Source organism: Brassica napus, chromosome C7, assembly GCF_020379485.1.
Source record: "Brassica napus cultivar Da-Ae chromosome C7, Da-Ae, whole genome shotgun sequence".
Taxonomy (NCBI): Eukaryota; Viridiplantae; Streptophyta; class Magnoliopsida; order Brassicales; family Brassicaceae; genus Brassica; species Brassica napus.
The window spans coordinates 21,271,314-21,296,091 of NC_063450.1; the positions used below are offsets into that span (position 1 = coordinate 21,271,314).

The 24,778-nt window shown below is 34.7% G+C and overlaps 3 protein-coding genes and 1 long non-coding RNA gene across 5 annotated transcripts; 2 read left to right on the forward strand and 2 right to left on the reverse strand.

Moving 5' to 3' along the window:
• Positions 1-719: 719 nt before the first annotated feature.
• Positions 720-1,743, reverse strand: LOC106355140. Of its 2 annotated transcripts, none has more exons than XR_007326559.1 (3): positions 1,600-1,743; positions 1,428-1,533; positions 720-1,063 (listed from the first exon to the last, which is right to left on the reverse strand). XR_007326559.1 is itself a non-coding variant. In XM_022710389.2 (3 exons), the coding sequence occupies exons 1-3, from the start codon at positions 1,672-1,674 to the stop codon at positions 821-823; spliced, it is 453 nt and encodes a 150-aa protein (XP_022566110.1). In that variant the 5' UTR covers positions 1,675-1,721; the 3' UTR covers positions 720-820. The 2 variants fall into 2 exon arrangements, 1 of the variants encoding a protein (XP_022566110.1); XM_022710389.2 differs by having other exon boundaries at positions 1,428-1,562; positions 1,600-1,721.
• Positions 1,744-7,859: 6,116 nt separating this feature from the next.
• Positions 7,860-8,674, forward strand: LOC111209381. Its single transcript, XM_022709238.1, has 2 exons — positions 7,860-7,890; positions 7,992-8,674. Exons 1-2 carry the CDS (start codon positions 7,860-7,862, stop codon positions 8,672-8,674), a joined length of 714 nt encoding a protein of 237 aa, XP_022564959.1.
• A 3,398-nt stretch (positions 8,675-12,072) lies between these two features.
• LOC111209380 (uncharacterized mitochondrial protein AtMg00310-like) lies at positions 12,073-12,444 on the forward strand. The gene has a single exon (XM_022709237.1). The coding sequence runs from the start codon at positions 12,073-12,075 to the stop codon at positions 12,442-12,444; it is 372 nt and encodes a 123-aa protein (XP_022564958.1).
• Positions 12,445-19,638: 7,194 nt separating this feature from the next.
• LOC125590253 lies at positions 19,639-22,721 on the reverse strand. The gene is made up of 2 exons (XR_007326560.1): positions 20,311-22,721; positions 19,639-20,108 (listed from the first exon to the last, which is right to left on the reverse strand). It is a non-coding gene; the product is annotated as an uncharacterized LOC125590253 (long non-coding RNA).
• Between the last annotated feature and the right edge of the window lie 2,057 nt (positions 22,722-24,778).

Below are 24,778 nucleotides of genomic sequence, written 5' to 3' on the forward strand. Positions count from 1 at the left end.
ATCATTTCTGTGTTATTGTAATTTTAATTCCGCACAGATCATCATTTTTACCAACATCTTGCAAAATTCGTACCTTTTTGGTGTTTTTTTTTTTGTTCAACAGTAGATTCATTAACTTATAAAGGGGGCTTATCATGCACTTTTTTGTTTATTATGCACTTTTTTCTTCTTGCAAGGATCGTATTAAACTTTTTCATAATTTCCTGAGCAATTGTCCTTAGTAATGACCGTGAAATAATCCCTCATCCGATTCTTTTTCTTGGTCCGTTTTTTTGACATTCTTTTGAACTACAAAGTGGTCTAGTGGTAGGTGGGCTTCAGAGTGTTACGTAATCCGGGTTCAAAAGCACTGCACTACAATTCACCTTGTGGTCACACAGATACCTCTATGGGACCATGCTTTAACCTAATTTGAATACCTGGAATGAAAATTCATCCGTGGATCGCACCATCTTTTTTTTTTTGTAAACTAAAAAATTGACTTTCTTTTGTCATGATCCTCAACTTGAAACTTCTTTTTATTCTAATGTTTTGGTTCAAATGACTTTCCTCTGTCATCATCTTCATTCACAAACTGTATTCACTTTTCATCTTAACTGTTGTTTATGGAAAAATATACTGTATGATTTAACCAGATATTTAATCTTGTAGTAAATTATTATTATCAACAGTTTTCATTTTGATTTCTATGGTTTGCATTGGGCAACACTGAATCTGAATTGAGTTTCAAAACGACATATATATTCAAAGTCCCAATTCGAAAATAAGAATTACATTCTTGAGCTTCTTTTTTTCTTCTTTAGTTGCTTTTTCCAATTTATTACAGTGGGTAAAGTGCTTTAACCAACGTATCGGTCATGTCATCTACGCTCCACAGCTTGTCTTTAGATCGAGGTACAACAATTGCTTCCATGACAAATGTATCTTGGCATGAAGCCCTTGCTTGAGCTACACTCAACCCCATTTCTTCAAATGCTTCAAGAATGTTAATAAGCTTATCCTCTCCCTTTAGACTTTTTATCTTTACTTGGAACTTTTCCCCAATCTTCTCCACCTTTACATCCTACCAAAGTTCACAAGAACTTATAATATATAAAACAATATTTACTGACTTGGCCGTAGTAATCTTTCATATAGAGCTCCATGTATATACCTCTATACGTCATGCTGATATTTGAACTAAATAACTTCAAAATATAGCTAATTAACGTCAAAATATTATAGATCTACTTGCTCTGTAGTTTGTATGATCAGATTTAGATTTGGTGAAAAAACTTACATATCAAGGTTACTCATCACAGAGTTTCAAATGACGAAAACAGGCTCTCAATTGACCATACAAAGATTTATCAATATATGATTATGCAATATGTATAGAAGACATTTTTCAAAAAAAAAAAAATGTATAGAAGAGAGGAGAGGGGAACCTGAAACTGGTGTAAAGGTTCTCTTTTGATGATCTTGAAAACTTCAGTTTTCCTTTGCAGAGCTTCTATTTTGAGTTTGAGCATGCTTGTGTATAGAAGAGCTTCCCTATGGACCATGCTCTGTTCATGGTTACTCTACATATAAGGAAATGAACATAATAAATATACATACAAGTTTAGAGTGTCTGGGATTAAGGAAATGAGGCTTCTCTTGGTGTGCCCTCTTCTTTTGTCCACTAGCCACCATAGCTTTCTCAATGATTTGAGCTCTTTGAGATAAAGATTATTATTTTTTGAGCTTTAAAGAATATATCTCGGGATTTATATATACACACATCTTTTTGTCGTTTAGCACGAACATACATCTTGGTGATGAGCTTATTGAAACATCAAAAACCAAATAAGATTAGAAATAGTAAAATTAGCGAACTAGAGGTTATTTGAAATTGAAAGTGAGTCTAAGATTATATATCTCGTGTTGTATTGATTTCTGATTCTAGATAGTTTGACAAATAAATTATATAATGTCTTCATATTATAGTACTATATTATTTGTAAAGCGAATAAAATAATCTATTCAAATATTAATATGAAAATAATTGGTGTGTGGACATTAAAATCATTAATTTGTATTTAACCTATTATCCATACATTATTATATTCCTAATTTTATAAAGAATAAATACTTGAATATTTGATTAAACCCATCAGACTTATTGGAACTAAGCTAAATAATATTTTGAAGAAAGAAAATGCTAACTTTTTTTGACAAAAGAAAATACTAACTTGTAGCACGGGTTTAAAAGCTTTGCTGGTAAAGAAAAAAATATTCTTTCAACTTTCAAGTAAATGATCTTGAGCATAAACTAAAATAAGACAGTTTGAGCACACATCGATGAACGCGAAAGGAGAATAAAACAATGGCAAACTTCCAGATGTCAGATACCGATACCTGTGAATTAGCCAAAATAATCCTACCGACAAATACATATCAGCGAGTACAAATGTGTAATGTGTTGCATATATATTGATACTAAAAGATGAAGTGTCGAGGGAAGAGAGATCAGAGGTATCACGGGTTGTATCTTTACGTTTGTCTCACTCCGAAAGGTGCGTAAGAGAGCAGACCGTAAGTGCTCAGCATGGAGCTACTCTGTGATTGTTTCACATGCTTCGTTTCTTTAATTTCTCTGTTTTATTCTCTATCGTTATCTTTCCTACCATAAGCAAACGTCTAAATTATCACAGTATACGTAATTCAAAATTTACTTTCGGTTAATTTTAAATTTATAAGTATTGTACTGCACGATCTCAGAATTATCTCTTACTTTTATTTTAAATTTTTATTTCTATTTCTAGAAATAATGTGGTTTGGTTTTTATTATTTAATGTACTACTAGATTTTTGTATTGAATTTCTTAAACTTTGTTGATCATATAACAATAGAATTGTTTGACAGTATATATATTATTAATTTTAGTTGGTTTTTGTAACAGGATAAGGCAGTTTAGAAAAATATATAATGTATTTAAAAAAAATTAGTTGGTTTTGTCTTGAATTTCTTAATATTATTAGACCACAAATTGTAGCTGCACATAAAATATTATCAACAAAAAAACTGTGCATGAATTTTTCAAGTTTTAAGATATACATCTGTTATTCCACCCTATCTATTTTAAAATTCTAACCATTAACAAAAAAAAATCAAAGGTATCAATTATGCACATGTGCAATTGGTATGTAAGATGCCTTGTATCAAATTGAACCGTAATTAACGTAGAATAAAAGATGAAAATCTTAATAGTTATGTTAAATAGGCTTCAAGGTCTTTCAGTTAAAAAGTAGAACTTTTAGTCTTATTGTTTGTGCCAATTACGTCATTCTAGTATCACTAGTATATTTAAAATCTCTATAGTGTATGTTATTGGGAAAACATTCTTCTGCTCTTACGGTAGAAGACTTGTTTATATTTTAGGGGAAAAAACATTGCATATGGATGATCAAAAGGTGGAACTAATATGAGTAGAAAAAAAAAATGACTAACCCCAAAGACAGATTGTATACGACGAGAATCTATCATGAGAAGTTTGGTGTTATACTTAAATATGTATATGTGACATGAGGACGAACAGATAGAGAGATATAAAAAGCGTTGTGTAAAGAGAAAAGTGAAGGGGTGAGCCATAGACTATAAACCCACTTATGGAGACAGAACTACAAAAAACAAGGAGAAGTTAACTTTAAGAGAAGTCAATCTTATCTGAACCCGTTCACTTGCAATTTGTCTAATTTATGTCATCACAATTCATCTTGTATCTGCAATTTGTTTGTGCTCAGTTCAAATTTCATAAACTTAAACAACATTTATACATATTTTATCATCGATTGAAAATGGTTAGACAATAGGAGTGTCATCACATATATTCGTTTGTGTTTGTTTTCTATTTGGTTATGATTAGGATTTTAAAATTGAAGATGTAACACATACGTAACCGCAAATCAACAAGCGATTTTTACTTGACTTGGCAATACACGTATAAGTTATATATATGCATGAAACTTAAATATTTGAAGTTGCTATGATCTGAAATATTTCAGAATCTAAAAAGTAATCAATTGAAAATACACAAATGTGAAGGCAATATCAAAACTACAATTAATGAAGATTATTTTATATATATTCGTAACACACCGGATGTGAATTGCCATCATTGATTTTTCTCGCGTATCCTCAAAAATGTGTATACCCCTGAAGTTTCACATAAGATATACAAAATGGATTACGTGAGTTTGGATGATATACATATAGAATGTTTAGTATTTCTACTGATTTCTATGCTCTCAAACAATAGGACACCCATAAAAGTAAAATATACAGCTAATTAAATGAACACTAGCAGAGAAAATAAATGCGTTAGTGGGTTCTTCACCAACTCCAGTCCAACGATCCCTAATCCTTAAAAAAAAATGTAAAATCTGCTTTATAAAAAATATGTAAAATCATTCTTAAAAGGGTAAATTTTCTTTATAAAAAGTATGTAAATCTTTGCAAAATGAATAAAATAGTTAAATATTAAACCTTCTTATTATATTTTATGATATTTTTTAGTTATAACTTGAGTTTTGAAAGAGAAGTAGACTCTTAGGCCTCCCCAAAACAGAGAAGAAGAATCAAGTTCAAGACAGAAACATTTGGGCTTTGTAGGATTCAGTGTGTATTAGTACTCCCTCTCTTTCGAGTTAATTGTTGTTCTAGGAAAAAAATTAGTTTCAAAATAAGTGTCGTTTTATTGTTTTAATGCAAAATTTATTAACAAAATTCTCTACTTTATTTTTATTGGTTGCAATATGGTTAGGTATATAGGTAATTGTGTTTTTCTTTTGGAATTATAAAAAAATCATATACTCCCTCCTTTTCGATTTAGTTGTCGTTTTAGGTTCACGCACACAGATTAAGAAAACATTTAATTTTGTATATTTTCAAAATAAAAACATCATTACCCATACACCTAACCATATTTCAACCAATAGAAAAATAAACAGAAGAATCTTACTAATAAATTTTTCATTGAAATTATAAAACGACACTTATTTTGAAACGAAAATTTTCCTCTACAACGACAATTTTCCTCTACAACGACAATTAATCTAAAACAGAGGGAATATTTTATTAATTTGTGTGCATAAACATAGAACGACAATTAAAAAGAAACGGTGAGAATATTAATTAACTACGACTAATTTATTGGCTCATTATATGTTAAAATTTCTACATCTAATAAATTCACAGACAAGCACATTATTTTATTTTATTTTGGAAAGCATTGTCCAGAGTCTTGTCCTGTGTGTTGATGGCTATAGTTCTGTTCTTGACTTGTCTGTCTATTATCCTAAAGAGGATCTCATGTGCTTCGAAGTTTCTCTCGATGTTTCGGTGAGTTACGTTCCTGCCATATCATGTAGATTGTGGACTGAAACACATAACGTGCAAGGAACATTCGGGTTCGAAAAAGTTGAGATTGTGACATGAAGAGAACGACATTGCTCAACACAGGCAAGGACATTAATTAAAGAGATGAAAAATAATGGGAATGTTGATTTTTATATATACCCTTTGAATTTTTGTGCTGCATGGTTCCTTACTTTCCGTCGCTTTTCAGTGATGCGTGGATTCTCTCACAGATAACCTCTTCTATTATGTGATTTTTCCTTGTTTGTTAATGTTTCTGGCTCTAAATGGTGACCTAGAGAATTAATGGGAACAATGAATTCCTAGCCTTAGTTCATTTTACTCTCCTCATTTGAATGGGCGACTGCATTTGGGGTTTTCTAGCCTTAGTTCATTTTACTCTCCTACTGAGCTTTACATTATAGAATGGGTATTATGAAATACATGGCTGTGTTGTTGTTAGCATTTAAAATATAATGCATAAATTTTAGCAAAAATATATTAGGTGGTTAATGAATAAATATTGTTGATGACGGAAATGTTTCTCCGTACGGACTTGGCTTGATGCATAAAGCGTATATATGGATGTGTGAAGAGCAAAAAGACGGCTATCTGAAAATGGATAAAACAAAGGACATAACATAACTCTAACCAAAGTTTTTTACTGATGAAACGTGTTTCACCTTATACATTAATAAATATAGGAAGAATAAGGAAAAGAAGTTAACTTTTGCAGAGTTTGCTTGGTTGATCACATGTTGGCGCAGAAGAATTACCGGGCAAATCTCCTTTGGCAGAGAACTCACGACAAAGCAATGCATAAAGAGATGCAAAGGTCAAGTAATGGTTTCCTGCCAATAGAGATCTTGCCCTGTAATGCATTTTCACCTTTGATACATCTCATGTCTCTACAACTGTAACCTAAAAATGCAATGTTTTCATTTATACATCTTGGGGAGAAGTATATCCGAGGGTATAATGCTACGCATGGTAATTAATCTGACGTTTTATTCCTAGAATGACCTCTTCTTCTCCGAATAATTTCTAAAGAATAATCGTTCATGCCACAAGTTTTATGCTCAGATATTCCTAGATAGAGAGAAGTTGACCACTTTTTTTTTTCATCACGATATTTGAATCCGTGACCACATATTCTGCGGAGACACAGGAAATTAAAATAAAATAAAATCGTACATGCATTATTTTAGCTCACAATACTCAATCTCTAGTTTTAATATAAGGAGTCAATATCAATCTATATTACCTAGCATGTAATGGACCTTGTAAATAAAAGCATGGCTTTATAAGTTTCTTCTGTTTAATCACTATATTCATTATAAATTGTATCAATTTGAAAAATGTGCTTTAGACCACTTGTTTAAGTGTTCTATATAAACAATGACAAGAAAATAAAAGAGTGCTTAATATGGAAAAGGAAAAAGGGATGGTAAATAATTAAATATATAAAGTAGAAAGTGATTCTCAAAATGGAAGATCCGTGGGAATGTTCTTTACTTTTTTATCAAGCTTCCATATGACGACGCATACATGCAGAAGCTCGAAAGTGCATTTTACACTACACAATTAGAGTAATATATATTACAAACCAAATTTCTAATAATATATGTATATTTTTAGTAAAAAATTAAATTATAATAATATATACATAAATTCTCTACGCTATGCTGCTAAATAAAATCAAATCAACTTTGAAAAGACCTAAGTTCTGATTCTGTCACAATATATATGTTCCCGTACGCTAAATCAATTGACCATGTAAAAACAAAATAGAGTCATACTTTGGGAGATCCTTCTTTTAATTTGTCGATAAATAAACTATATGAACATTATAGTAAAATGTACTTTGTATCTTATTCTTGTATATCACCTTTTAAGATTTGCGATTTTGTGGGTTACATAGACGTTCCTTTTACATGTCAAGTTGATCTCTAATTCTCTCCCAGGCCCGAGTCTCAATATCGGTCCTTACCCATCAGCTTTTTAGACTCCCCCAAAGCTGACTTTCTCCTTTTGGCTACAAACCACTGACATCCCTTCTGGACTTATCAAATACCCTACTCTTTTAGGAAGTATCTACTGGTTAAACGACTACCTTGGTCCTTACCCACCGAGTTCTTCCTCTGACTGTGTCGGAGGGACCGCCGGCGCCGACCATCTTCACCTCTGAAGCGCTCTGATGAAGATTATCTTAGTTATGGAGATTTTCGCTGGAGAGGAATGGGTGGACCTTATCTCTTAAGCCGCTCCCCTGTCTCGAAGCTCCAGACTGTTAAAGCCCTGCAATCAAGCTTCTTCAAGCCTTACTACAGGTTGTAGTCTCTGAGCTCCCTCTGCATAAAAGCTTGTGTCGCTACTGCTTCAGTTTGTATTGTCTCCTCGATTCTTCATCTCCTACTACCGATTGTAGTTTTTATCTGAACGTGTCTTCCTACAACTGTGACCAGTTCTAGTTGCCTACCATAATGTCTCACCATTTTTCAAGAGCGGAGAAAGGTAAAGCTATGGTCAACAATACCATGCCTCGAAAGCCGTTGGTGAGAGTTCTGAATCTGATATCACTGAACTCATTGAGCGGAATAAATTCACACTGATAGGCAGAGTGACAAACCCGACGATCCAGAAGACTAGGGCCCTGGTTGACTTCTTCTTACAGCACTGGAACGTAGTTGGAAGGTTAACAGGCCGAGCTCTGGGGCCTGCTCTGTTTCAATTTGGTTTTGAGTCTGAAAAAGACCTCCAAACCATTCTCTCTAAGGCGCCGTTTCATTTCAAGAAATGGATGATAATTCTACAAAGGTGGGAACCTATAGTCTCGGATGAATTCCCTAACCGCATCCCCTTCTGGGTCAACATCCATGGTATCCCTCTCCATTATTGGAATGATCAAACCATTGATGCTATCGGCCCGGTTTTAGGTCACATTGATGTCAAAGATGCTGATAAAGCCCGAATCCGTGTCTTGGTGGACGGCCTTAAACCACTTATCATGAAGATGGATTTACAACTCCCCTCGGGTGATGTTGTTGAAATAGAAATAGAGTACGAAAACCTACAGAAACATTGCTTCTACTGCAAGTCTCTAAGCCATGAAGATGACGATTGCCAGACTCGAGCGGAGGTACGACATCAGAAGGAAGATAGGAGAAACCTGGGCATCTCTCAACAGAACACTTTAGATAGCATTGAGGAAGGTAAACAGAGACAAGATGATAGGAAACGGGCCCGCAACTACCCGCCATCTCTTCAAGGCGGAGCCCGCTGGACTAATTACAAATGAGGTGATTGGTACTCCCATCGCCAATCGCATCACCACCAACGTCGTTCTCCACCACTGAGAAGAGGAGTCTCTGAGAAAATTTTGGACTCGGGGTTTGAGGAAAACCGACGACGCTACAATGACAATTACTTGTCGGCTCGTAGGTCTCCACCCCATAACAGAGGTCCAACCATCAGAGAACACCGTGATGGTACCTCCTCTACCTTCAAAACACTTGACAAAGAGTACCATCCTTCTGCCCACTCCAGGGGAAATTGTGCCTCTCCTATCAGAGAAATCAGCTCCAGGTCAAATCAATCACCAGCCACAGCTCCAAACAGTAAGGAAAAACGAACGAGCATTTCGTAGCGTCTGTCTGATCCCCGTGCGGGTAATGTATCAGGAGAAGATAGAGTCTCTGCCAAGGAAAGGCTCTCTGTCAATACCCAGCGAACAAGCCGTGCGGGTGTGGAACCCTTGAGAAATGAACCTGAGAGCCCTGAGATCCCACAAGACCTGGCTCCTCAGAATATGGAGTTGGCACCTCCACCACGCTTCAGTGATTCCATTACTCGACCTTCGAGTTCAAACATTTTTGAAACATGCAGATTGGGACCAAGCGAGAGGTCTCCTATTAGGACACTTAGCAAAGACAGGATCCATGTCTCGTTACGTCTTTGCCCCCTGCTCTCAGACACTATAGATGAGACTGAAGAATCAGGTGAACTACCTGTGCATCCTGCGCTGTCTTCAAAAGCAGCTGGAAAACGTGAGGTTCGAAAGCAAAAAGTTCACAGCCCACTACAGGGAGTTAGCATGAAGAGAAGATGCACTAACACTAGGCTACAATATCCACGTATAAAGCTAATGCTTGATGCTATTACAGCGGGAGGAAGAGCTCCACGGAAAACAAAACCGAAGAACACTGCTGTTAAGTCGATACCGGCTATGGCTAGGAAGGGAAAAGATTTTCATCCTCCCCAAAAACCTCTTCCTTAGCATGTATCAGCTGGAACTGTCGAGTCATTGAGAGCACTTTGACGGTCCAGCGGTTTAGAGAATTTCACAGAAGAATTTCCCCAGCAGTTCTGTTCCTAATGGAGACCAAAAACCAGGATGAAACGGTGCTCAAGCTGTTCAGGAAGACCAACCTCACAAATCACTTTACAGTACCGCCCGTGGGACTAGCAGGAGGTCTCTCGCTCTCTTGGAGAGATGATATCCAGGTTGATATTCTTTATTCCTCATCAAATATTATAGATACTCGTATTGAGGCGTATGGGACCAGTTGCTTTGTATCCTTTATTTACGGTGCCCCAAACCCGGCGGACCGTCCTCTCTTATGGAGTAAGCTCACAGAGCTGGGAGAGGAAAGAGAAGATGCGTGGCTACTAACGGGCGACTTTAACGACCTCCTAGATAACTCTGAAAAGGTGGGAGGTTTGGCTCGATGGAAAGGCTCTTTCCTGTCCTTTAGGAGCTTTGTTTCTCAAATGGGACTTTGGGATCTGCAACATTCCGGGAATCACCTCTCTTGGAGGGTAACCAGATATAATTACTTCATCCAATCTAGACTCGATCGGGCGATGGCAAATTGTTCTTGCTTTGAGGCGTTCCCAGCAGGTAGCTGCGAATATCTACGCTTCGAAGGATCGGACCACCGGCCTGTCGTTATTCACTTCGACGTGAAGAGACAAAGGAAAAAGGGTTTATTCAGATTCGATAGACGGCTTAAGGAGAAACCGGAGATCAGGAAACTGGTGGAAGAACAACGAAATCAGGAGCCGCAAGCGTCTATCCTGGCAAAGATTGGTACGATCAGACATGGTATCATGCTATGGACTAGAGAGAATAACTTAAATAGCAATCGTCTGATCCAGAGTACCCAGCGAGACCTCGAAGCTGCCCTATCCAGTTCCTCCCCGGATAACGATCTTATTGCTAACCTCACAGCATCTTTGGAAGCAGCATACAAGGAGGAGGAATTATTTTGGCGGCGAAGGAGTAGGGTTTAGTGGCTTCACAGTGGAGACAGAAACACTGGCTTTTTCCATGCAGCCACGAGGGGTAGACAGGCTTTAAATAAGTTTGCTGTCATTGAAAACTCCTTAGGCAAAGCCGTCTATAAAGAAGAGGAGATCGTCCACTGTATCACAGACTACTACTCCCATATCTTCTCCACCCAAATGTTTGATTCCTCTCAGGCGGTTTCCGATGGGATATCTCCCCTAGTAACAGCAGAGATGAATCAAACATTAGTGGCCCCGCCCTCCACCCTTGAAATCAAGGAAGCTCTATTCTCGATCAACCCCGATAAAGCGCCGGGACCTGATGGTTTCTCGGCCAGCTTTTACCAATCCTTTTGGGATATTATTGGAGACGATGTAGTCAAGGACATCAAAGCTTTCTTCTCCTCTGGCGATTTGGACCAGCGACAAAACGAGACTCATGTGAGGCTTATACCGAAGATCTCGGGACCGCGGAAAGTTGCAGATTATCGCTTGATCGCCCTCTGCAATACCCACTACATGATTATTGCCAAGTTACTGACCAGAAGACTTCAGCCGCTTCTCTCGGAGTTGATCTCAGACCATCAGTCGGCCTTCGTTAATGGTCGAGCGATCTCGGATAATGTGCTTATAACACATGAGATTCTCCACTATCTCCAACACTCCGGGGCAAAAGTGCGATGTGGTATGGCAATTAAGACATATATGAGCTAGGCGTATGACCAGATTGAATGGAATTTCCTACGGAAGGTTCTTGCTCGTTTCGGTTTTCATGAGGTTTGGATATCGTGGATCATGACTTGTGTCACTTCTGTATCCTACTCTTACCGGATCAATGGGGCAGCTCAAGGCAGAGTCTTTCCGTCTAGAGGAATCCGGCAAGGCGGCCCTCTCTCTCCATATCTCTTCATCCTATGTACCGAGGTGTTGTCCGGACTTTGTAAGAAGGCGCAGAGGCAAGGGGAGGTAGTAGGCGTTAAGGTGGCGCAGAACTGTCCTGCTATAAACCACTTATTGTTTGCTGATGATACAATGTTCTTCAGTAGAACGGACCCTCGTAGCTGTGCAGCACTAGTGGCGATCTTAAGGAAGTATGAAGAAGCCTCGGGACAGTTCATCAATTTGGACAAATCTGCCATCACTTTCTCGGCAAAGACACCAGGAGCCACGAAGAGGAGAGTCCGTGAGCAACTCCACATTCTCAATGAGGGCGGCTTGGGGAAGTACTTGGGTTTACCGGAGAAATTTAGCCAGAAAAAATGCGATATCTTTGCTTCCCTAGTAGATCTTATAAGACAAAGAAGCCATAGCTGGACAACTAGATTCCTTTCGGGAGCTGGGAAGATGGTACTGCTGAAGTCGGTGCTGGCTGCAATGCCGACATATGCAATGTCATGATTCAAACTACCCATGTCGCTTTGTAAGCAACTGCAGTCTATCCTTACGAGGTTTTGGTGGGACGCTTCACCGGAAGCTAAAAACATTTGTTGGGTCTCGTGGCAAACACTTACCAAACCAAAAAACTCGGGTGGCCTTGGGTTTCGGGAGATTGCTCAGTTTAACGATGCTCTTTTAGCGAAACTCTCTTGGAGAGTGCTGAAGGATCCATCATCACTCCTCGCTAGAACCCTTTTAGGGAAATATTGTGTTCATACCTCCTTCTTAGAAGTCCAACCTCCATCATGTGCTTCTCATGGATGGCGAGGACTGTTGGTGGAGAGAGATCTCCTTACAAGAGGACTTGGCTGGGCCCTTGGATCAGGAGAGGATGTTGGAGTGTAGACTGAACCCTGGTTATCAACGTCTGAACCGCTAGCATCAATGGGCCCACCACCAAAGACCACACGGTTATCGAAAGTGAGCGATCTCCTCAGGCCATGAACAAATGAATGGGATGTTGAAAGAATCAGACACACCTTACCTCAGTATGAGGAGAAGATTCGTAACCTCATCCCTAGCTCGTCTCAGTTAAAGGATGTTATGGTCTAGTTGTTTAACGCTTCAGGAGAATATTCTACAAAGTCTTGTTATGCTGTGGCTAAGCTCAACAATGGTGAACCAGACACTCAAGAAATCAACGGGAAAAAGTGTATATGGCAAGTGGCCACACCACCGAAGATACGCCATTTCATGTGGAAGGCGACCAGCAGAGCACTGCCAATTGGTTCTGCATTAGAAGCGAGAGGCATTGCGATTTCCCCACTATGCAAGCGCTGTGGAGAACGTGAAACAGAGGTACATGTTCTTCTGCAGTGTCCTTTCACCAGGAAAGTATGGGAGCTAGTTCCTTGTTTGTTCAAACCAGTTGCTCAGAGTATCAACTCAGTTGCAGCGCTACTTACTCAGTGCCAAAAGATGGTATCTTTACCACCAATAGGTCTAGGAAGCACACAGCTATATCCCTGGATCCTACGGATCCTTTGGACCAATAGGAACCAACTTGTGTTTGAAAATAAATTTTTCTCAGAGGAAAGTACAGTCTTTAAAGCTGTACGAGATGCTAAAGAATGGAAGGCAGCTCAGACGTGTGTCATTAAGCCTTCCCTACCACAGTATGTGGGTGTTTCCTCACATTCACCTGTTGATAATTCGTTTACTTGGTCGTCGTTTTCTGATGCAGCATGGGATCGAGAAACAGGGAACTGTGGGCTTGGATGGCAACTTCGAGATTCTGAAAATTCCATTACAGAAAGCTCCTCTTCATACCGGCGTTTTGTTCCGTCGGCTCTTGTGGCTGAAGCATTGGCGGTTAAAGCTGCAGTTACAGCTGCAATCTCTTCACATGTTTGCAGTCTCTCTGTGAACTCTGACTCAAAGAACCTTATTTTGCTCTTGAAGACCCAAGGACAGGATGTGGCTCTGCGAGGGGTGCTTCATGACATTCATGTTAAGTCCCGCTCTCTCGCTTCTATCTCTTTTACGTTTATTCCGCGTTTATTGAATGTTCAAGCTGACTCCTCAGCTAAAGCAGCTTTGTCTTCTATGTCTTCCCCTGCTTTTGTTGATGTAGACTGATTCTCAGTTTCTTAATCAATCGTTATTTGCTCAAAGAAAAAGATTTGCGATTTTGTTTGAACGATGACGTAAGGCCAAAATTATCAACGTTGTGTATGTACAGCATATCCTTAACTATATAACCACAACCAGGGGCGGATCTACTAAGAGTATAGGGGGGTTAGCTGACCCCACTAAAATAATCAAATTATTTATTTTGTATTAGAAATCATTAAGAATTTCGAACTCAAGCGGTCTTAATTGTAGTTATGACCCCTCTAAACTTAGTCTCAATTCCCCAAATGACATTTTTCTCAGTAAGATTTTGCATATATATTTTTACTTTACAGATATTACAACCCTTATTTAAAAAGTCCAAATCCCATACGATATTTTAAAAGTTTACTACATTTTTATATAATAAAAACAATACTTATTCTTTAATAAAACACGACCACACTACATTTAATGGGAAACTTATGTTCCATACAACTTTTCAAATGGTTATTTGATTATTTCACTTCTTTATCTATTGAAAACAAAATAAATTACAGATAGTTCTTATTTTTGTTGTTGTAATCTTGTTGTGCGATATATTTACGACCCCGGTAAAAATTATTTCTGGCTCCGCCACTGACCACAACTACACCAAAGATCACTTGTAAGTTGTAACCATCGTCCGTTATGTAATTACGTTAATCAAGTATAATTAGGTCTGTTTGATATATTGGAAATTTTTAGGATATATAAAAGGTTTGGTCCCTATATTGATTAAGGTCGAACATGGATTCATATTATTTGTTCATCAATTGCCTACTTTCTTATTTTAAGATTAGTTTAGTTTTTGGGTATATGAAACTCAGTTATCTAAACTTAGACAAAAAAAAATCAGTTTTTTTTTCTTCAGTTTACTCTTTTAAAATACTATTGGCCTCTTAATTAGAGCATGCATGGTACAGTAAGTAAATACATACTTATCATTTTACGAAATCTTCATTGATACCTAGATCAAACTAGCCACTAGAAATTTGATTAATTTCTTAAAAAAATTATTTTGGTTATAAATGTAATACATACTAGTAAAGATAAATAATATATGAACTATTTATGCTAAACCAGGCGGGTTGCAGAGATAAAATAACATATATTAGGTCTTGACCCGTGCATCTGTACCGGAGATTTTATATATATAAAAAAATATTAATGTTTATATTTCAAATTTTTCTTGTTATTCCATGTCATTTGACAAAAAAAAAACTAAACTCTAAATATTAGGATAATGTGTTGAGAGGTGTAAATGTGAAAATATAGTATTTTATAGATTTAAACGAAGGTATATATATAGTTTTATTTTATGTTTTATATAAACATATGGTGCTATCTAGATAAATTTAATTTATTAAATTTTCTTTTATGGTTTCAGGTAATAGGATATATATCATTGTGGTATTTCCTTAGAATATCTAAATAGAAAATTATTTCTTAGAGATTAAACTAAATTTGATATCATATGTTAATGCATAAAACCTTTAAAGCACATTGAATCATCTTTAACTTCTGCTGTATGAAAACTATAATGGATAACATGTTGAATAAGTTTTTTAAAATAAATCTTGAAACATTTCAAGTTTAAGTTTGGTACTTAATTTTGTATAATATATATTCTCGTTTATATTTAAGTTTAGTTAAATAAAAATTTATTTTAAGATATTAATAATTAAATAAAAACATGAATTTCTAAAAGATGGTATAACTAAATAAAAACACACAAATAAAATAAGTTATGACTTCTATTTCAATATTTTTATTTTATATTTGAAATAGATATGAATAATTTTAACAAAATCTATCTAAAATAATTTTAATTAAATTTTTGAATATTAATAAGTTAAAATCGTTATTATCACTAAAATTTAATTTAAGTATTTTATAATTTTATTTTTCGTTTATAAATAAAAATACATTTTAATTTTAATTCTAATGATATTTTAGTTTTATTAGAATTTAAATTATTTTATTTTCGGAAGTAAATTTTAGACATATTTCAAAAAAGATTTTGTGACATTTTTTCAAAAAATATTCGTTGGTATTTCAAATAAAAAAGATAAAGATATTGGAAGACATTATGATTAAATTATGTAAGGTTTGATAAATTTTCTAAGAAATAATCCAACAAAAAAAATCATACATAAGAAAAGCATGACTTATATTTTAATAGTATAGATATTACAAGAATAACTATATATAGATAGACTATGCTTTTATCAATTTTTAATTTTTATGTTAATTATCGAATGAAAATGTGTGTTATGGTTTTTAATCCTTTATCATTTTCTTAAAATATGTTTGAATAAAGGTTAATGCATAAAAAACGATGAATGGACTTTAACGAGCTAAAAAATGTCGTTGTGAAGCATGTACAATATAACCTCTTTAAATTAATACTCTATAAATTAATATACACTAAAAATCTCTATAAAATAATATAATTTTATAGTCCCAAATTGAGTTTTTGGTTCAATTAGTATATCGATAAATTAATATCTCTATAAATTAATAAAAAAAATATATTTTTGGTGTAGTTCTAACATTATTAATTTATAGAGGTTTCTCTGTATATCTCTGTCTATATATAGATCAGTGAACACCAAGAGAAGATGCGGATGGTTATAGATTTGATCAAGGAAGCTGAAATCAACCATTTGGATTTTGGAGGCTAGTCCAATTGCTCAAACATAGCTATGGAAATCAGATCGGCCGATTTACATACGAGTCGACTGATCGATCCAGTCATAGGCCAAGCCGTTTATTAACACAAGAAAAATATTGGTTTTCCTTATTTTAGCTCAGCTATATTAAAAACATTTGACAAAAAATGATTTGGACTATATATTTCTAGTTATTTTAGGCATTTTTTTCTATTTAGACTTAGAGTATGGTTTTGTAATTTTGGAGAGATGAATCTCTACATTAAGGAGAAGACTTATGATTTTTTTCTTAGATTATTGATTATGGGACTTTTGTCATCTTTAAGCTTGTTTTTGATGTTATGTTTGATTAGTCCTCCATTTAGTTTTAGGGGTTCAATAGAATTCATAAACCATTGAATCATATTTTCTAGAATATAGATTTAATTCCTAGTTTTCATCAATTATTTATTTTAGTCGTAAAATTTATTAATTACCTAATTTTTGTTTTTGCTGTTTAACGCACCAACAGTTTTTTGAAGTACACGGAGAATGTCAACTTGACATTGCGTTTAGGATACTGCATACATATACATATATATACTCAAATGAAACATGGATATGCCAGCGAATATGCTAATATATAAGAAATATGTGCATGGAATTAAACCACAATTGCTCTATATATAGTTTCGATACAGTCAAAATTAGTTATGACTCAGCATAAAATGAAATAAAGTGCAGAAAGAGCGATAGTTGGGAAGAAGATATGCATGGTTGGATTACAGGGTAAAAACTCCATTGGCAGATAATTTTTTTTGCTACATCTTATATCTAAATATATTAACAATGGTTGAGATGTATATATAAACTAGCTTAAGACCCGCGCAATTGCACGGAATGAATGTTATATACTTATAAAACTAATTTTTATTTATTATTATTTATTTGTATTTATTTATATATTATGTATATAATTATATTAGAGACATAAATCAAAATGATACATCTGGTTTATTTACGATATTTTTTTGGTAAATAAATCAAAACAATCATTTTATTTATTTTATATTGTATATAACTAAATTTCAATGACATTGACATAGATATATAGTATATTTTAATATAAATATTTTTATTGAGAATTTATACTCATATGATAAACACAAAATTTCTAATGTGCGATTTTTTGAATGCAAATTTCAAAATTAAAATATTAAGGTTTCAATACTTTTTCAATACAAATTTATAAATTATCATATTTAAGTATTTTTCTATGTTATATAGTTTTATTTTAAACTATATTAATATATAATATGAATGTCTAGTAAATGAGAATTCACATTCATACGATTTATAATCATTTGTATCTTCTTATTACCAAAAAAAGTAAAAACATTAATCACAAAATTTTAGTGTGAGACATTTAACGTGTTTAGTAATTTATAATTGTTTTAAAAATTCAAAATATAACATATAAGAAAAAATAATAATTTTTTATTAAATTATTAATGTGGTTATTTAATATTTTTTAATAATATAAAATTAAACAAAAAAATAACTAAGATACAAAAATTGTTATCAAATATTTATTATCCATAATCATTGATTGTCATATATACGTTAATCATATTAGGCAATTCCGTAGCTTTTATTTAAGGAAAGTGCGAGAATATTCTTTTGTACACTTTTTATCAATTTAACAGCTAGTTTAATAAAAATTATAATATTAGTTAAGATGGACCAACATATTTCTCTAAGAATTATAGATTTCATTTTCATGGTGACACGTGACTACAAAAAAATGCTGTAATGTTTCTCAATTAATATATAAGAGATAATGTTACTGCCAAAGGAGATTTGCCCCGCAGCTCATCATCTCATGCAAAAGAACATACATGAATCATCTAGCATAATCACACAAAAAGGTACGCAAAAAGTTTATATTTGAGAATGAAAAGCATTTCATTACCTATTGGATGCATTGAGTTGATATCATAGATGTTATTCCCAGTGTAGCCTTTTTTAGGACAAATAAAATAAAAGGAAATTGCATCCTCTACGCACCACTTAGAGCATGATTAAAGGGGTATGCAAGGTGGATTTTTTAGGGGAAAAGGTGGTGTGGGCCCCACCAAAAGGGGGGAGACCGTCTCTTCTGTCCCGAAATAAGGGACGTTTTTTGTACTGTTTCGCGGGCCCCACTGACATATGGCGGCCCGCGATTGGTTCATTTTTAATTTTTTTTTTTTTTTTTAAATCAGCAAAAAAAAAAAGAAAAAAAAAAAAGGAAACCCAAGTTGGGTATTTGGATTGAGGGTGCTCTTACTTCATAAACAGGCGAATATCCGAAATCACTGTGTTGCACTGTTGAACAAAAAATAAAGACACTGTTACCACTATCAATACAATCTCCAGTCTATGACTTATGAGATTATGTAATCTCTTACGTAGATTTTATTTAGATTTACATATCCTTTTGTCAGACAAAATGAATCTTCTTTATTAATCACCCAAAACATATCCCCACAAAAATCTACGTCTGCTTCATCTTCTTCCATGAATTTATCAGTTACGGTGGTTCCACGACAGTGGCTCACTCAAAAAGGTTACGGCATTATTTATTACAGTTTACACATTAGAGAGATAGAGAAGAAAAGATTTTCTCCTTTTGAGTTTTAATTAAACGAAGAGAGATCTTTTCCGTCTCTCTTTGTCTCACATGGATTTGTTTTGATTTGCAATGTGTCGATAGAAGCAAAGATTCATCGTCTCTCTTTTTGTTTGGTTTCTCTTGTTTGCAGCTACCGTACGTCTAGGGATGTAGTGAGATGCTCGTTTTAGCTCGGTGAACTGTTCATCTCCACCAAACGCTCACATATTTTTTGATCATGGATTTAACGAGATCTCGTCTGTCTTTATAGAGCAGTCCGAGTGGTGTATCTTTTGATACAAGTTGTGTTCAGTCTTCATCAACCTCACTCTTGTTGTGGTGTGTTTATTTGGTGTCTCCTTCAGGTAGATTACTGTCTGCGTGAGAAGAGGCAGAGAATGGCTCTCTAAGTAAGATATAGTTACAGCTTCTGTTAGTGTGCATGATCTTGTTGGTGTGAAGGAAATCTCCGGTCATCTTTGTCAGAAATGAATGAGAGCATCCAGCCTTATTTTAGTCTACATTATACATATATGGTTTTGTTTGACCAGCTAATTTATTGTGTACACTTGAAGACACTTACGTTAATCACCAGACATTTAATTTAACAAAATCAGGAACTTTTGAGTAAGTATAATTATATAGTTTATCCATCCAAAACTGTCATTAGAACTTCATATCATTAAAACGAGCTAACTTACCTACATACCGCTAATATTTTCTACAAATGGTTATAAAAAAGTTTAACCATCTAAAAACTTACTAACCCCTGGAGAAATTTTATGTTAACCATTTTTCAACAACTCGTAGACATTTAGAAAATAGATCCCAAGCACTAATGGTGACTCCAATCAACACCCACCCCTGGGTGTTGCTGCCTTCCGCTGATATTTCCCCAACCTTTGACTTCACTACGTTTTCTCCACTTCTCTTCATGCCAAAGTTAGCTTCAACGACGATGGACCAGTTTTCTGCATCTACCCCGAGTTTATGTTCTCCATGGTTGGGCCACCACCACCACAAGGCAGACCTGCACGTTTTAATCATGGTGCGTCACCTGCCGCGATCACATCCAGAGGAAGGCCATGGTCTTTATTGCTAGACACCGGCACCTAATCATAAAACACAGATGTATTCTCATTAGACAATAACCTTCACACAACAGTTGGAATCATACACATTATGAATTTGATCACAATTTATATCCTGTCTAAGCAATTTATTTTCATGCAATAAACTAATACTTAGCCGGATATCAGGTTTAGGAAAAGAAAAAAATAAAGTGGTTTATTTGTGGCTAACTTTTCTACTAACCGTTAATTGCTTCCAAGGTTGAACCATTTTGTGCTCCCTCTGTGCCAACTTCCACCATCTCATCGTCCTTATAAAGTTGTATTATCTCAATTCCCGGCACACCACCACTGCCTGCCAGAGGATGTAGTTCTATCCCCAAATCCCATCTCAAGCACAACAAGGTGGAGCACTAGCTTGTCTTGTTCCCCGAATATTTCTTTCATCACTTACTCTAAACAGATTGTCTTCATCGTTGGATCGAAGGAATGACCAGAGCAATCTCCGAACTTAGGAGAGAACTCCAAATCATCTTGTTCGAGTATGTTTGTTCAAAATCAAGCTGGTGGACTAGATTTTGTTTGATTTTGTTTAGATTCATAGGAAAAAAAAATAGAAGATGAAAGATGGAGAAAGAAGACGACGACAACAAAAGAGGAGAAATGGATTCTTTTTTTAATTTTAAAGATCTTTAAAATCTAACATATCTAATAATAACTAAACAAATCTACACAATATTTTCTACTGACATTACCTAATACCTATCACTAATCAATATTTGAAACCAGTATAACTCTTGGGGCTAAAATAGTCAATTTAACTTCTTTTCCAATGCTGTTTGGACCAAAGTTTTACTGTTCAGGTAGATTGTTAATATCCAAGTTCTTTTTGTATTAATAGCCAATTGACTCAAAAATAAATTCTCCAATAATGGTATTATAAATTTACGCTTTATCAGTAAAATTGACTGAGTTATCTTAGCATACGACTGATCTTACCTAGTAGATAAAAGAAATATCAGCTCAATAAAGGAAAAAAAAACTTTAAAAAATACTTACCATCAAATTTATTAACTGCGATGATATCCAAAGTCGATCGAGTCATATTATGAAATGCACCGTTATACATGTAAAAAATAAAACAGATGGTTACAATCAATATGTTTGAATCTGGCTCATCAAAATAATTTTATATATCTCGTAGACATTATTTGAGAAGTAATTTGCCACACATCATCTCTACATTATTTGAAAATGTGACATGACTACTAAAATTGATGATATGACTTATGGCTAAACATGACATTAACAATTACATTTAATGTTAATTTATATTTTTGGTAAACTTTTTAGAATATGGTAATAACTCATACATCATCATCAAAACAAATATATTCAAATATAACATTACAAATTTTGAAATATTATTTAATTCTATTTTTTATAATTATATAATTTTATTACTAAAATTTTCTACATTTTTTTTAAATTATAAAATTTTAATCGTAATCATTAGTTTCTTTTCCATTAGAGATCAGATGTTCACCTTGCTCGCTTCTGGAAGCCACCACACATGATCTTGGGATTTTGATAAGCACAAGCACAACCCTAAAGTCTCAGAAGTTGACTTTTCAAAACCTTCACAAAATGGTAGCTGACCTTATTGGTTCATCTTACAACATCAAACTCTTGTTAGAGTCATCAGCTGGCATAACATTCCTGGGTAAGTGGTAGATGATGATACAAGGGATGTGAAAACAAAAGGTTTAGCTGTGTTCAGGTTAGACCAAGAAGGAAATGTTTTTTTTACACAAATGTTTTTTTTACACAAATGACATTGGAGATTTCAACATATTCATATCAAAGAGTGAACCTTTCTGTCTAAACGCTTGCTCTTACCATTATCTTGAAGCCAACATTGTATTTTTAATTGATTATGATGAGTCTAGATTTATCGGTCTCTCAGAATCTGTAAATACCTGAAACGTCTCAGCAAGTCTCTCCTTCTAGGCACATTACCTCATTCCTCCTGAAAAACTTGATCATGGTTTGTATTTGGGTAATTCGCCTCTCTTTTCAGCTAAAACAATTGGTTCTCTTTTCAACTAAAATGATGATTTTGTTTTTGTGTGTTTCTCAATACTAGTCCTTCAGTTAATGTCTTGCATTTTTACATCATTTTCATCACACTTATTTTCTTTTATATTAAAATTAGGAGTATATATTTCATTTGCATGTGATATGTGTGTGTTTTAGGTTTTGGAGCGGATTAAGCCACAAAATATCAACATGGATGAAAAAATTAACGATATATTTTGAAGTTCATTTTGACATGACATAAAAAATTGAGTTAGATTTCTAATCAAATTGGTTTCAAATCATTTGGATATGTATTGAAAGAGTTATGATCGATCAAACCAAGCGAGGACGGTCCAGTGGTCTTGAGGGAGCTTTGGCCCCAATACGGACCCGGGTTCGAATCCCGCTGGCCACCGTCGATTAAAATGGGGTGAAAAAGGCGGCCCTCCAGGATGCCTTCTGCGGAGGTGTACTTAGGCGCTAGTCGGGTTCCCTCCGGGGTGTCCGGATTACCTGGATTATCAAAAGAAAAAAAAAGAGTTATGATCGACTTATTGGGTGCATATCAATCTTGTCGCGAAGAAAACATTGAAGAAGATATCACCGATCGACAAGGATGCACAATGGCATGGTCTAGCCGTCAAAGCCACTGCTACGAGAAAGGCGCCACAACGGTTTCCCCAGCGGCCATATGCTAGGACACTAGAACCACTTTGATCCAACTTATTATTTTTCCTAAAAATACTCATCTTAGATAAGTATAAACCCTAAGCTACCTAAACATAAATTTCTATTAGTTTATCTTTGATTTGTATTGTTTTAGATTTGAATATTTTGTGAGCCTTTCTTTTATTTTAGTATTTATCTTAATCAATTTTATATAATCTTTATATTAACATGGATATTCAAGGATTAATGATAAGTTCTTGGATTTTATGGTTCTTAATGAGTGAATTTTCATAGTTTTTAATGAGTATATTTTTAGAGTTCGCTTTGGTAGATTAAGGTGATTGATGTTTGATTTATGATGCTTGGTGCTTTGTTTATAAAGATCCCTGATTGATGTTCTAATTGCTAGATTGGACTTGATTTCTCTCAATCTAGATCCTAGATGATTTCATGTATGGAAGTGATGAAATGTTTGAATAAATCTTTCAATGTGTTTTACTTCCTTAGACAGTGTGAGTTGATGCTATGATTGTTTAGTGGATATTAGGAATTCTGATTATGCATGCTTATGGTAATTAACTGATACATTAAAACTGAGTGCTTCACTGCAAGCTAACAGTGGTTGATGTAATATCTGAAGTTCAATTCCAGAGGACGGTTCTTACACTTTGTTTCTATGAGTTTGATATCAAGTTAAGACAAATCAATTTAAATAAAATAAAATAATTAAAATAAAGCAAGTACAAAGTTGATTTGGTTTCGGATTATAAAAGATACTAAGTCTAGGGCGAAGGATCAGGTGTCTAGCGATCATGAGCCAAATAACTATTCAAGGAACAATTTCAAACAAGTCTACAAACTTGAAATAAACATGTCGATCAATCCACTCTCGTGGCATCTCACCTTTTATTAAGCAATTCTAACACCTAAACTGTCGTTTGGATTAGAATATGAAGATAAACATTAAGCTCAGATTTGATTTGTTCACAAGTTGCCCTAGCATCTACTTTCGCGGGTTAGGGATAAGTTGCCCATTCATGTTGTTTCTATCAACCTAAGCACTTTTGATGATTAGATTAAACCTAGTTTCAAACACTAATGGTTAGTTAAATGCAGGCTGTAAGCGTAACCATGAATGAAGACAATCACAACAATAATCCTTATTTGTATTTACCTCATGGATCTAAACACTCTAACACCCTAGACCTAACAATTGACTATTCAGCCATGAACAGAGAAAATATAGATGAAGAAAACATGTTTGAATCAATAATAATAAACAAAGAGGGTTTAGAAATCTTCTCCAAAGGAAGTAGAGATTCTTCTCCCTTAACAAGGTTATAAGTTTTCTCTCTCAAAAATCTCTCTAAGAAGTGGCGTAGTCTGTGAAAATAATAAGAACATGTGTTTTTTGCATGTCAGTGGTGGCCCAGGAGGAAAAAGGCAGACTTCTAGGTAAAATTTCAAAATATTAGAAGTTTCCTTAAAAATCTCGACCGCCGGAGCATGCACTCGGGTGCTCTACTCGGCTGCTCCACGTGAAAATCTCCAATTTGTACTTTTTTCTGTCTCTTTTCTACCATATAATCCATCTCATCCAATGCAACTCTAGACTTGTAATGACTCGAAAATGACTAAAAAGACTCGATAAAGACTCAAAAACACTTTGGAAAACATTATTAGAATGTGTCAAAAACACCATATATCATTAACAATAAAAGCTGATATTAAAAACTTAATTAGCATATAAGTTATTGTTATAGAAGTAGATTATCTTAAATTAGTGATCCTATGTCTAAGGATTAATAATGGTTGATTGTATTAGCATCATAGTGTAACATCTTGAGTTGTGATATGTGGAAAGACTTAAGAGAATTGATTTGGCTACCTATGTCACCAAAGTTGACTTACCTTTTCCATCATACATCCGTTTAGAACTCCAGAGTTAAGTGTGCTTGAGTTGG

What these genes read in the sequence shown, in the direction of transcription:
- LOC111209380 (XM_022709237.1), top strand. Translation starts at nt 12,073, where the DNA reads ATGTCGCTTTGTAAGCAACTGCAGTCTATCCTTACGAGGTTTTGGTGG.
- LOC111209381 (XM_022709238.1), top strand. Translation starts at nt 7,860, where the DNA reads ATGTCTCACCATTTTTCAAGAGCGGAGAAAG. An exon ending in TTTTTCAAGAGCGGAGAAAG is followed by an intron (nt 7,891 to 7,991) that starts GTAAAGCTATGG and finishes TCACACTGATAG; the next exon opens with GCAGAGTGACAAACCCGACG.
- LOC106355140 (XM_022710389.2), bottom strand. Translation starts at nt 1,674, where the DNA reads ATGGTGGCTAGTGGACAAAAGAAGAGGGCACACCAAGAGAAGCCTCAT. An exon ending in ATCCCAGACACTCTAAACTT is followed by an intron (nt 1,563 to 1,599) that starts GTATGTATATTT and finishes CCTTATATGTAG; the next exon opens with AGTAACCATGAACAGAGCAT. An exon ending in AACCTTTACACCAGTTTCAG is followed by an intron (nt 1,064 to 1,427) that starts GTTCCCCTCTCC and finishes GAACTTTGGTAG; the next exon opens with GATGTAAAGGTGGAGAAGAT.